The sequence below is a fragment of the Oncorhynchus masou genome, chromosome 31, assembly GCF_036934945.1.
Source record: "Oncorhynchus masou masou isolate Uvic2021 chromosome 31, UVic_Omas_1.1, whole genome shotgun sequence".
Taxonomy (NCBI): domain Eukaryota; kingdom Metazoa; phylum Chordata; class Actinopteri; order Salmoniformes; family Salmonidae; genus Oncorhynchus; species Oncorhynchus masou.
In genome coordinates this window covers 54,116,505-54,128,714 of record NC_088242.1, presented here as the reverse complement: position 1 = coordinate 54,128,714, position 12,210 = coordinate 54,116,505, and the positions used below count along the sequence as shown (strand labels likewise).

The following is a 12,210-nucleotide window of genomic DNA, read 5'->3' as shown; positions in this document are numbered from 1 at the left end:
TGGACACACCTACTCATTCAAGGGGATTTTCTTTATTTTTAACCAAAATGCGTTTGAGCCAGTCAGTTGTGTTGTGACAAGGTAGGGGTGGTATACAGAAGGCCCTATTTTGTAAAACACCAAGTCCATATTATAGCAAGAACAGCTGAAATAAGCAAAGAAACGACAGCCCATCTTTACTTTGAGACATGAAAGTCAGTTAATGCAGAATATTTCAAGAACTTCGGAAGTTTCTTCAAGTGCAGTCCCAAAAACCATCAAGCGCTATGATGAAACTGGCTGTCATGAGGACCGCCACAGGAAAGGAAGACCCAGAGTTACCTCTGCTGCCGAGGATAAGTTCATTAGTTACCAGCCTCAGAAACTGCAGCCCAACTATATGCTTCAGAGTTCAAGTAACAGACATCTCAATATCAACTGTTCAGAGGAGACTGCAGCAATTTGACTAAAGGCCTGACTCACACAAAGAAACCACTACTAAAGGACATCAATAATAAGAAGAGACTTGCTTGGGCCAAGACACATGAGCAATGGACATTAGACAGGTGGAAATCTGTCCTTTGGTCTGATGAGTCCAAAGTTTTGACTATTCGCTCCAACCGCCATGTCTATGTGAGCCGCAGAGTAGGTGAACGGATGATCTCTGCATGTGTGGTTCCCAAGCATGGAGGAGGTGGTGTGATGGTGTTTTGCTGGTGACACTGTTGGTGATTTATTTAGAATTCAAGGCACACTTAACCAGCATGGTTACCACAGAATTCTGCAGTGATATGCCATCCCACCTGGTTTGGGCTTAGTGGGACTATCATTTAACAACAGAACATTGATTCAAAACAAAACCTTGACGCTGTGCAAGGGCTATTTGACCAAGGAGAGGGATGAGTGCTGCATCAGATGACATGGCCTCCACAATCACCCGACCTCAACCCGATTGGGTGGTTTGGGATGAATTGGACTGCAGAGTGAAGGAAAAGCAGCCAATAAGTGCTCATCATATGTGGGAACTCCCTCAAGACTGTTGGAAAAGCATTCCTCATGAAGCTGGTTGAGTGTGCAAAGGGTGGCTACTTTCATGAATAGTGGCAGAGACTCGGATGACCCCGGAGTCAACTCCAAAGAGACCACATTCAAGTCCTCCATCTCCCACTCATTCAAATTTAGGAACTGGTTCCTCCAGTCTGACACCTGCTGTTGTCTCTGGCTCTGGCTCCACACCCACACCAGGCCAAAATACATAACTGCAGACCTGAATGTGCCTCAGGACCAAAACAGCACAGCAGGGAGGTGTTGTACTCTGTGCCACAATAAATCTCCCATCACCTGCACTACTTGTGCTGTTACCCTCTGCTTCACAGCAGAAAGAGACTGCTATTGGACTTGGCATCAGCAGCACAATCTGGTGTAGAGGACTGTGGGTGTACGGAATACTCTAATTGTAAATAGTTAGTTTTTTTCACTTCGTGCCTGGTTTGTGGAGTGTGCACTTATGTCATTAGATCAGTGTTGGCTGCTAACTTGGCCCTTATCTTAAATAGTTCACTTCTGTGTCAGGAGGCGTTGGATCAGCTTTCTCGTCGCATCTCGTTAGTACCTTTTATGTAGGGAAGCTAATGAGCCATCATGTATTCCTGGGAGTGTGTAATTTTTGTATTATTTTTTATTACCATAGCATTTTTGTATGTTCTCTATAGTTATGTACTTGAAAATGTATCAATTGACTAATTCGGCCACTTGGGTACATTTGGGCAAAGTAGTGAGGGACACTTGGGAGACTCATACTAAATATTATGTAGCTCTCTCATTCTTGAAATGTATCACTCTAAAACTTTGCACACACACTGTTACTCTCTTGTGGACAACACCTAAATTTTCCTCAGCTTCCTCTCTCAATGTATGTCCTTTCTTTTGCATTTCAAAGATGCAACAAAAATACAAAAAAAAATACAATTGTTTTTTTTTTTGTATTATCTTTTACCATATCTATTGTGTTATATTCTCCTACATTAATTTCACATTTCCACAAACTTCAAAGTGTTTCCTTTCGAATAGTATCAAGAATATGCATATCCTTGCTTCAGGTCCTGAGCTACAGGCAGCTAGATTTGAGTGTCATTTTAGGCGGAAATTGAAATGAAGGGTCCTATCCAGAAAAGGTTGAACGGAAGCAAACGGAATGAAAACGGGGATAAAATGACTAGAATGATAGAAACTGTTGAACTAATGATTACACCCTAGATCAGCTAGATGCAGACAACTGTGCAAAGCAGTATTGAACGTGTCACTGTCTGTCATCTTGATTACTCACATTTTTCTCTCAACCTGTGCACCTGCATTGTAAACTTTCATTCGTAGGCTAGGTTGTAGAAACCCTCATGATGGTTATAGGGAAAATGTGTGTATCATGTACTAGCCTAAACCTATCGATTTTACATTGAGATGGGTGGATTTAAATAAGAATGACAGTCATCTAATAAGCTGTAATAGAAAACAAGGCCATGCGCACAAGAAATGGTCTTCCCTCATCTTAAAATGGCACGACCGCCACCGGTGTACGCCAGTGACACAAAATCTCAATTGAATCCATTTTAAAATTCAGGCTGTAACACAACATGTGGAAAAAGTAAAGGGGTGTGAATACTTTGAAGGCTCTGTATAAAATACGCAGACACACACACCTGGATTTTCATTATTCCGGCCACTTGAGTAGTGGAGGATCCGATGGTGAATTTCCACTCTGACCTCCAACGTCCATTCCTTTACAAAGAGAGAGAAAAGACGCAACATTTTTTACATCCACAAGCTCATACAAAGTGAGTCTGTGAATTTAGTGTCGTCTCCCTCTACCTCCACGACACAGCCAAGTCTTTCCTCAGCGGAAATCAGATCTTTACACTCAAGGAGCCTTAAGCCCAGTAAAAGCCCACCCACAAAGAGGATTGCCACAGCCCTTATCCAATTAAATTAACCGGATCAGCGCTGGCTCAACAAGGTAATGGGGGGCCACTGATCTCTAAACCAACAGGCAGCGGTTAGCTATGTACCAAACAAAGCAAGCTTAGTGTTGAAACAGTGTTTAGAGTGTCAATTGATGGTCCACAGGCTAAACATACCTTGATTCTGCCTGGAGAGATTTAGAAACCATTTACAGTACATTTGGGACTTTATCCACATTTTGTTACGTTACAGCCTTACTCTAAAATGTATTAAGCGATTACAGCCTTGAGTCTTCTTGGGTATGACGCTACAAGCTTGGCACACCTGTATTTGGTGAGTTTCTCCCATTCTTCTCTGCAGATCCTCTCAAGCTATGTCAGATTGGATGCGGAGCGTCACAGTTATTTTCAGGTCTCTCAAGAGATGTTTAGAGACTTGTCCCGAAGCCACTCCTGCATCGTCTTGGCTGTGTGCTTAGAGTCATCGTCCTGTTGGAAGGTGAACCTTCGTAGTCGGAGGTCCTGAGCACTCCGCAGCAGGTTTTACTTAAGGATCTCTCTGTACTTTGCTCCGTTCATCTTACCCTCGATCCTGACTAGTCTCCCAGTCCCTGCCACTAAAAAATATCCCCACAGCATGATGCTGCCACCGCCATGCCTCACCATAGGGATGGTGCCAGGTTGCCTCCAAATGTGACACTTGGCTTTCTGGCCAAAGAGTTCAATCTTGGTTTCATCAGACCAGAGAATCTTATTTCTCATGGCCTGAGAGTCCTTTTGGCTAACTCCAAGCAGGCAATCGTGACTTTTACTGAGGAGTGGCTTCCATCTACCATAAATGCCTGATTGGTTGGAGTACTGCAGAGATGGTTGCCCTTCTGAAAGGTTCTCCCATCTCCACAGAGGAACTCTGGAGCTCTGTCAGAGTGACCATCAGGTTCCTGGTCAACTCTCTGACCAAGGCCCTTCTCCCCTGATTGCACAGTTTGGCCAGGCGGCCAGCTCTAGGAAGAGTCTTGGTGGTTCCAAACTTCTTCCATTTAAGAATGGAGGTCACTGTGTTCTTGGGGACCTTCAATACTGCAGACATTTTTTGGTACATTTCCCCAGATCTGTGCCTCAACACAATCCTGTCTCAGAGCTCTACTGACAATTCCTTCAACCTCATGGCTTGGTTTTTGCTCTGACATGCACTGTCAACCATGGGACCTGATATAGACAGGTGTGTACCTTTCCAAATCATGTCCAATCAATTGAATTTACCACAGGTGGACACCAATCAAGTTATAGAAACATCTCAAGGATGATCAATGGAAACAGGATGCACCTGAGCTCAATTTCGAGTCTGTTTTTATTTGTAATAAATGTGTAACAATTCTAAACTTGTTTTCACTTTGCCATTATGGGCTATTGTGTTTGGATTGCTGATTATAACATTTTTCAAAATGCAATCCATTTTAGAATAAGGCTGTAATGTAACAAAATGTAGAAAAAGTCAAAAAGGTCTGAATATTTTCCCAAGGCATTGTAAACGATTAGAAACCTAAACTACAAATGTACTTCATCCCCCCGCATGTTTGATTCCAAAAATCCATACATACCAAAAGTTTTTGGGTTGAAACTGATGACACTCGATACACACAATGATGGTTTGATGTCCATCAATGGTTTTGCCGTAAATCTAAGGGGAGAAGCGACACATATTTTCAGTGAACTCCGTTATCACAGAATATTAGCTACATGATCGAATGTCAAATTCAGCAGTGCAGGACCAGCCAAGAAAAAGGCGTTATGCAGCCCAAACGTACAGTGCAGACTCCGTTGGGGTAGTGCTCCTTGACGTAGGCCCGGACAGCACCGTCCACGGCACTCCTCCAGCCCTCCATTGCTCCGTCCAAATCGTGTGGCTGTGGGTCGCTGGCCTCCTTCCTCAGATGGTCAAACTTAAAGGAGATCTTGTTTTTAGGGTCCAGGACCCTGCCGTTGCCCAGGTCTCCATGCTCTGTGATTAAAACCTGGAGAGGAGGAGGGAGGGAAGTAGGCGGAGGGGTCAAATGATTAGAGAAAATGGTTGTGTGGTTAAGTATAGGAATTACACTGGTACAAAAATATAAAATCGCAACATGTAAAGTCCCAGGTTTCATGAGTTGAAATGAAAGATCCCCAAAATTTTACATGCGCAGAAAATAAATTCTCTCATTTTGTGCACAAATTTGTTTACATCCCTATTAGTGAGCATTTCTCCTTTGCCAAGATAATCCATCCACCTGATGACAGATGTGGCTTATCAAGAAGTCGATTAAACAGCATTATCATTACACAGGCGCACCTTTTTAAAATGTATTTTGACCTTTATTTAACTAGGCAAGTCAGTTAAGAACAAATCCTTATTTTCAATGACGGCCTAGAAACAGTAGGTTAACTGCCTTGTTCAGGGGCAGAACGACAGATTTGTACCTTGTCGGCTCGGGGATTCGATCTTGCAATCGTTCGGTTACTAGTCCAACGCTCTAACCACGAGGCTACGCTGCCACCCTTGTGCTGGGGACACTAACAGGCCACCTAAAATGTGCAGTTCTGTTACACAACAGGGATCAGCCCGGTTAACCGGGATCATTTCACATTTCCCGAAAAAATAAAATGACAAGACCTGGGAAATTACAACATTTTCTAACGCAATTCTACAAAATACAAAACATGCGCAGCAGTAGATTGGCCAAAAATAAAATTGCACATTATCCAAACAGGTTGTCACATGGAAGCCTTTAGCCTAGCATATTTACTTCATACAAAGCACACGCATAATTGACACCGCCAGTCCGAATGCAGATTAAATTTCACATCAGAACTAAAGCCTGAGCCCAGGCCTGGTCCGCCATCACAGAAATTAAAATGAGCCCCAACCCGAAAAAATACAATTTTCAGAAAGACAGCTGAACAATAAATCAAATGGCCACCTGGACCATTTACATTGACCCCCCTTTTGCTACTCGGTGTTTATTATCTATACATAGTCACTTTACAAATTACCTCGACTAACATATACCCGCACACATTGACTCGGTACTGGTACCCCCTGTATATCGTCTCGTTATTGTTGTGTCATTTTCTTTTTTTATTTATTTAGTCAATATTTTCTTAACTCTATTCCTTGAACTGCATTGTTGGTTAAGGGCTTGTAAATAAGCATTTCATGGTAATGTCTACACCTGTTGTATTCAGCGCATGTGACAAATAACATTTGATTTGAAAACAGTTGGTTATATAGATTTTAACTCGTTGAGGACAATGCGGTGGAGTCGGTCGGCAGTGGATTGAGGAGACGAGGAAACAGCTATTGGGCCAAGAAAAAGCACAGAAGAGAGGAAAACTCACCTTAGTTATGATCAACTGAATGATGAAAATATTGGAATAAAGCTAGCTAATGCAATTAAAGGCATGTATCATATTCTTGCTTATACTGATACTCCCAGTCATATGCAACCGTTATACTAATGTAAAGCAATAGTCGCATGTGGTCTCCTGGCAGTTTGTGCCGCCTGGCTAGTTGCGAACTGTGTGAAGACCATTTCTTCCTAACAAAAGACCGTAACTAATTTGCCAGAATTTTACATAATTATGACATAACATTGAAGGCTGTGCAATGTAACAGCAATATTTAGACTTAGGGATGCCACCCGTTCGATAAAATATGTAACGGTTCCATATTTCACTGAAAGAATAAATGTTTTGTTTTCGAAATGATACTTTCCAGATTTGACCATATTAATGAACAAAGGCTCGTATTTCTGTGTGTTATTATGATATAATTAAGTCTATGATTTGATATTTGATAGAACAGTCTGACTGAGCGGTGGTAGGCAGCAGCAGGCTCATAAGCATTCATTCAAACAGCACTTTCCTGCGTTTGCCAGCAGCTCTTCGCAATGCTTCAAGCACAGTGCTGTTTATGACTTCAAGCCTATCAACTCCAGAGATTACGCTGGCAATTCTATAGTGCCTGTAAGAACATCCAATTGTCAAAGGTATATGGAATACATATGGTATAGAGAGAAATAGTCCTATAAATACTATATTAACTACAACCTAAAACCTCTTACCTTGGAATATTTCAGTCTCATGTTAAAAGGAACCACCAGCTTTCATATGTTCTCATGTTCTGAGCAAGGAACTTGAAAGGTTAGCTTTTTTACATGGCACAGATTGCACTTTTACATAATGCAAAAACTGTGTTGCAATAGAAAGTAAACCAAATTGAACAGGTTTAATTTATTTGAGACCAAATTGATTTGATTTACGTATTATATTAAGTGAAAATAAGTGTTCATTCAGTATTATTGTAATTGTCATTTTATATATATATATATATATATATAAATAGGCCAAGTAATCGGTATCGGCTTTTTTTTGGTCCTCCAATAATCTGTATTGGTGTTGGTACGAAAAATCATAAAATCGGTCGACCTCTAGTTAAGATACCTTGATATTTAAACAATTTCCTCTTATCTAACCGCTGTTCTTCAGCTGGATGCGCTGTCATCATTATCTCAATTTTGCCAAATAGAATATATTCAGTCATTCATTGGAGGTTATCTAGCAAGCTAACTGTGGTCATTTGACTTTGGTTTGACTGCCGTTACAAGGTTTGTATGATTCGATAAAGCTAATGGCCTAATAGGGATGCGCACTGTGCTTCCTGAGAGCGCTCTGTGTAGAGATAGCCTAGGCTTACTGGTGAAATGCGCCATATTAATTGAGGAACATGATAAAGCTCTGAATTTTGAACGGCCTGTTTTGCAATTCACAACAATATAATTGGTGCTAAACGTCACTCTCGTTACTAAATATCAGTTTCACTTACTGTGAAATCTTTACATAGTGGCACAGCCAAGATGGCAATATGGCTCACCCACAATCTTATTTTGGGAGAACCCGAGTGACCATATCTTGGTTTTAAATGGTCACTTGCAATTTTTGCGGTATTTCCCAGGACTGTCGTGATAAATAAGAATTATTCCCAGTATTGAAACTTGGTAGATTTTCTGGAAAATATTCATCCCCACCACAAACGTCTCAACTTGAGGGAGCGGGCAATTGGCATGCTGACTGCAGGAAAGTCCACCAGAGCTGTTGCCAGAGAATTTACTGTTCATTTCTCTACCATAAGCCGCCTCCAACCTTGTTTTTGAGAATTTGGCAGTACGTCCAACCGGCTTTACAACCGCAGGCCACGTGTTGGAAAGTGTGCTCGTCACGTATGAATCTCGGTTTCAACAGTACCGGTGTCGTGTGGGCGAGCGGTTTGCTCATGTCAACATTGTGAACAGAGTGCCCCATGGTGGCGGTGGGGTTATGGTATGGGCAAGCATAAGCTAAGGACAATGAACACAGTTGCATTTCATTAATGGCAATTTGAATTCACAGAGACACCGTGATGAGATCCTGAGGCCCATTGTAGTGCCATTCATCCACCGCCATCCACCTTATGTTTCAGCATGATAATGCACGACAGCCCCATTTTGCAAGGATCTGTAAACAATTTCTGGAAGCTGAAAATGTCCCAGTTTTTCCATGGTCTGCATACTCACCAGACATATCACCCATTGAGCCTGTTTTGGGATGCTCTGGATTGACGTGTACAACGGCGTGTTCCAGTTCCTGACAATATCAGCAACTTTGCACAGCCTTTGAGCAGGACTGGGACAACATTCCACAGGCCACAATCAACATCCTGAACAACTCTGAAGAAGAAGTGTTGCGCATGAGGTAAAATGATAGTCACACCAGATACTGACTGGTTTTCTGATCCACAAACCTAGCTTTTTAAAAATAAATTAAAGTTATATCAGTGACCAACAGACGCAGCAGTATTCCCAGTCATGTGAAATCCATAGATTAGGGCCTAATGAATTGATTTCAAATCGACTGATTTCCTTATATGTACTATACCTCAGTAAAATCTTTGAAATGGTTGCGTTTATATTTTTGTTCAGTGTATATGAGTTGTGTGACCCATTCCTTATATTCATGACATTCAGTCTAGTGTGCCAACTAAAACATTTATCAGTGAATCATAGTGTTACCTAGGCAACAGCACAATCATGCTGAACTGGAATAGTACCAACAGAGGAATTCATTGTTTGTATAGCAAACACAGAAACAACACAATCAATTTCAATGTGACAAGGCTAATATTCTTCAGTTCATCCACTTAGACATCCGTAAGGCTGGTCTCATTCATTCATCTAGTCCAAATGACCAGAGCTGTTTATCCCTATAGCGATTTCTGTTTCCAATGACACCAGGTCAATAGTCACTAGCATCATAGGGGATGGTTCTAGAGGGGCTGACTACAGTGTCTTGTTTCTCTGCATTTCCAGAGGACATGGTGAAGACCATTGTATTCTGACAGATGGCTTGACTCCTACGGGACGCTCGTCTCTCAACTGACAGTCGAAAAATTGCAATCTGACTAAAGGACAATGGGTGTAGCCTACCTGGTCTTCATATTGCTCTACTTTCACCGGAGTAAACTGGTCCACGTTGTACTGTGCAAAAGCACTACAGAATCAAAACAGAAACAAGCTTAAATCAGTGCTAGCAGTCAAATATTTCCTGGAGAAACAAATGACTATTTCAGTTGTCAATAGTACATTCACTCCATGTAGTAGATTGTTTGACGTCAACTGACCACAAGTCAAGAGTCACTTTGACAGTAAAGAGTGTCGACTTACTGCGCTGCGCCTTCCCTGAGAAGATTGTCATTGTTGAGCAGCAATCGTACATCTGTGGGGAAGAACAGAACCACATGTCAGAGCACAGAAACCTACAGCAAACACACAGAAGGATTGACACACAAAAAAGTGCACACACCTAGCATGGGGCTAAAAATTACAAATCAGGCGAGAGAGAGAGAGACAGACAGCGCGAGAGAGAGAGACAGACAGCGCGAGAGAGAGAGAGAGACAGACAGCGCGAGAGAGAGAGAGAGACAGACAGCGCGAGAGAGAGAGAGAGACAGACAGCGAGAGAGAGAGAGACACAGCGCGAGAGAGAGAGAGAGACACAGCGCGAGAGAGAGAGAGACACAGCGCGAGAGAGAGAGAGAGACACAGCGCGAGAGAGAGAGAGAGACACAGCGCGAGAGAGAGAGAGAGAGACACAGCGCGAGAGAGAGAGAGAGACACAGCGCGAGAGAGAGAGAGAGACACAGCGAGAGAGAGAGACACAGCGAGAGAGAGACACAGCGCGAGAGAGAGACACAGCGCGAGAGAGAGACACAGCGCGAGAGAGACAGCGCGCGAGAGAGAGAGAGAGAGACAGCGCGAGAGAGAGAGAGAGACAGCGCGAGAGAGAGAGAGAGAGACAGCGCGAGAGAGAGAGAGAGAGACAGCGCGAGAGAGAGAGAGAGAGAGACAGCGCGAGAGAGAGAGAGAGACAGCGCGAGAGAGAGAGAGAGAGACAGACAGACAGCGCGAGAGAGAGAGACAGACAGCGCGAGAGAGAGAGACAGACAGCGAGAGAGAGAGACAGACAGCGCGAGAGAGAGAGACAGACAGCGCGAGAGAGAGAGACAGCGCGAGAGACAGACAGCAGCGCGAGAGAGAGAGAGACAGCGAGAGAGAGAGACAGCGCGAGAGAGACAGCGAGAGAGACGCGAGAGAGACAGCGAGAGAGACAGCGCGAGAGAGACAGCGCGAGAGAGACAGCGCGAGAGAGACAGCGCGAGAGAGACAGCGCGAGAGAGACAGCGCGAGAGAGACAGCGCGAGAGAGACAGCGCGAGAGAGAGAGAGACAGCGCGAGAGAGAGAGACAGCGCGAGAGAGAGAGAGACAGCGCGAGAGAGAGAGAGACAGCGCGAGAGAGAGAGAGACAGCGAGAGAGAGAGAGACAGCGCGAGAGAGAGAGACAGCGCGAGAGAGAGACAGCGCGAGAGAGAGAGACAGCGCGAGAGAGAGAGAGACAGCGCGAGAGAGAGAGACAGCGCGAGAGAGAGAGACAGACAGCGAGAGAGAGAGAGACAGCGCGAGAGAGAGAGAGACAGCGCGAGAGAGAGAGACAGCAGCGAGAGAGAGAGAGAGACAGCGCGAGAGAGAGAGACAGCGCGAGAGAGAGAGACAGCGCGAGAGAGAGAGACAGCGCGAGAGAGAGAGAGACAGCGCGAGAGAGAGAGACAGACAGCGCGAGAGAGAGAGACAGACAGCGCGAGAGAGAGACAGACAGCGCGAGAGAGAGAGACAGACAGCGCGAGAGAGACAGACAGCGAGAGAGAGACAGACAGAGAGAGAGACAGACAGCGCGAGAGAGACAGACAGCGCGAGAGAGACAGACAGCGCGAGAGAGACAGACAGACAGCGCGAGAGAGACAGACAGACAGCGCGAGAGAGACAGACAGACAGCGAGAGAGAGAGACAGACAGCGCGAGAGAGAGAGACACAGACAGCGCGAGAGAGAGAGACAGACAGCGCGAGAGAGAGAGACAGACAGCGCGAGACCATTAGAAACAGAGAGAGAAAGATGAACTTAGAATGATGTTAAAGAAGACATGACAAGCTGACACAAAGAAAAGGGCTGTGAAATCAAAAGAGATGAAAGGAGAAGCGATGGCACATTGGTAGCGGGGAGTATGTGTGTTTGGCTGCGATAAGGAGGCGCAGACAGGCCCCCAGCGCTCCTCAGTGACAAAACTAATCATGATGGGGGCAGGATTATACACACGCACAGCCCTCAGAATCCATCCAATAAATAGATTATCTTTAAACCCTCTCCCCAACGCACACTTATCCTCTCAATTCCTCCCCTCTTTTCACAACCTCATCTCACTGTCAGCTGCTTAAAGGAGGCTCCCCTGTCCTGTGACAGTGTGTCACATTTGTAACTGAGAGGCAGTGTGTTAAAGTTCAGACACATCGGTAGGGATTGTCTAACGTTTGCCGCACACAGTACTTAGTACCTCTGAACACTGTGGGCAGTCGGTCTCGTTTGTGTTCACACAGCAAAGACCTTGAAGTCCTAATGTTCGTGTTGCTTATGGTGTAGATTCCAATGTTAGCTAGGTAGTGTTGGTGTAGGCTCCTTATTGGTGAAATCAGCAATCAGACAATATCTCCAAGTAAATCAAAAACTTTTATTAATGCAATTGCAGACAGAAGTTGACAATGAGAACATAGCATGCATGGTTTAAGTATGCTCTCTCTAATTCTCTCGGAGGACCTGAGCCCTAGGACCATGCCTCAGGACTACCTGGCATGATAACCCCTTGCTGTCCCCAGTCCA

The 12,210-nt window shown here is 44.3% G+C and overlaps 1 protein-coding gene across 1 annotated transcript in view; it reads right to left on the bottom strand.

Moving 5' to 3' along the window:
- LOC135524120 (F-actin-capping protein subunit alpha-2-like) overlaps positions 1 to 12,210 on the bottom strand; it is a 49,465-nt gene that overhangs the window by 6,668 nt on the left and 30,587 nt on the right. The window contains exons 3-7 of the mRNA XM_064951327.1: positions 9,668 to 9,719; positions 9,431 to 9,494; positions 4,742 to 4,948; positions 4,535 to 4,614; positions 2,676 to 2,754 (exon numbers count right to left, since the gene is read on the bottom strand). Coding sequence (XP_064807399.1) covers positions 2,676 to 2,754; positions 4,535 to 4,614; positions 4,742 to 4,948; positions 9,431 to 9,494; positions 9,668 to 9,719 — 482 coding nt within the window. The remainder of the gene's footprint in view (positions 1 to 2,675; positions 2,755 to 4,534; positions 4,615 to 4,741; positions 4,949 to 9,430; positions 9,495 to 9,667; positions 9,720 to 12,210) is intronic.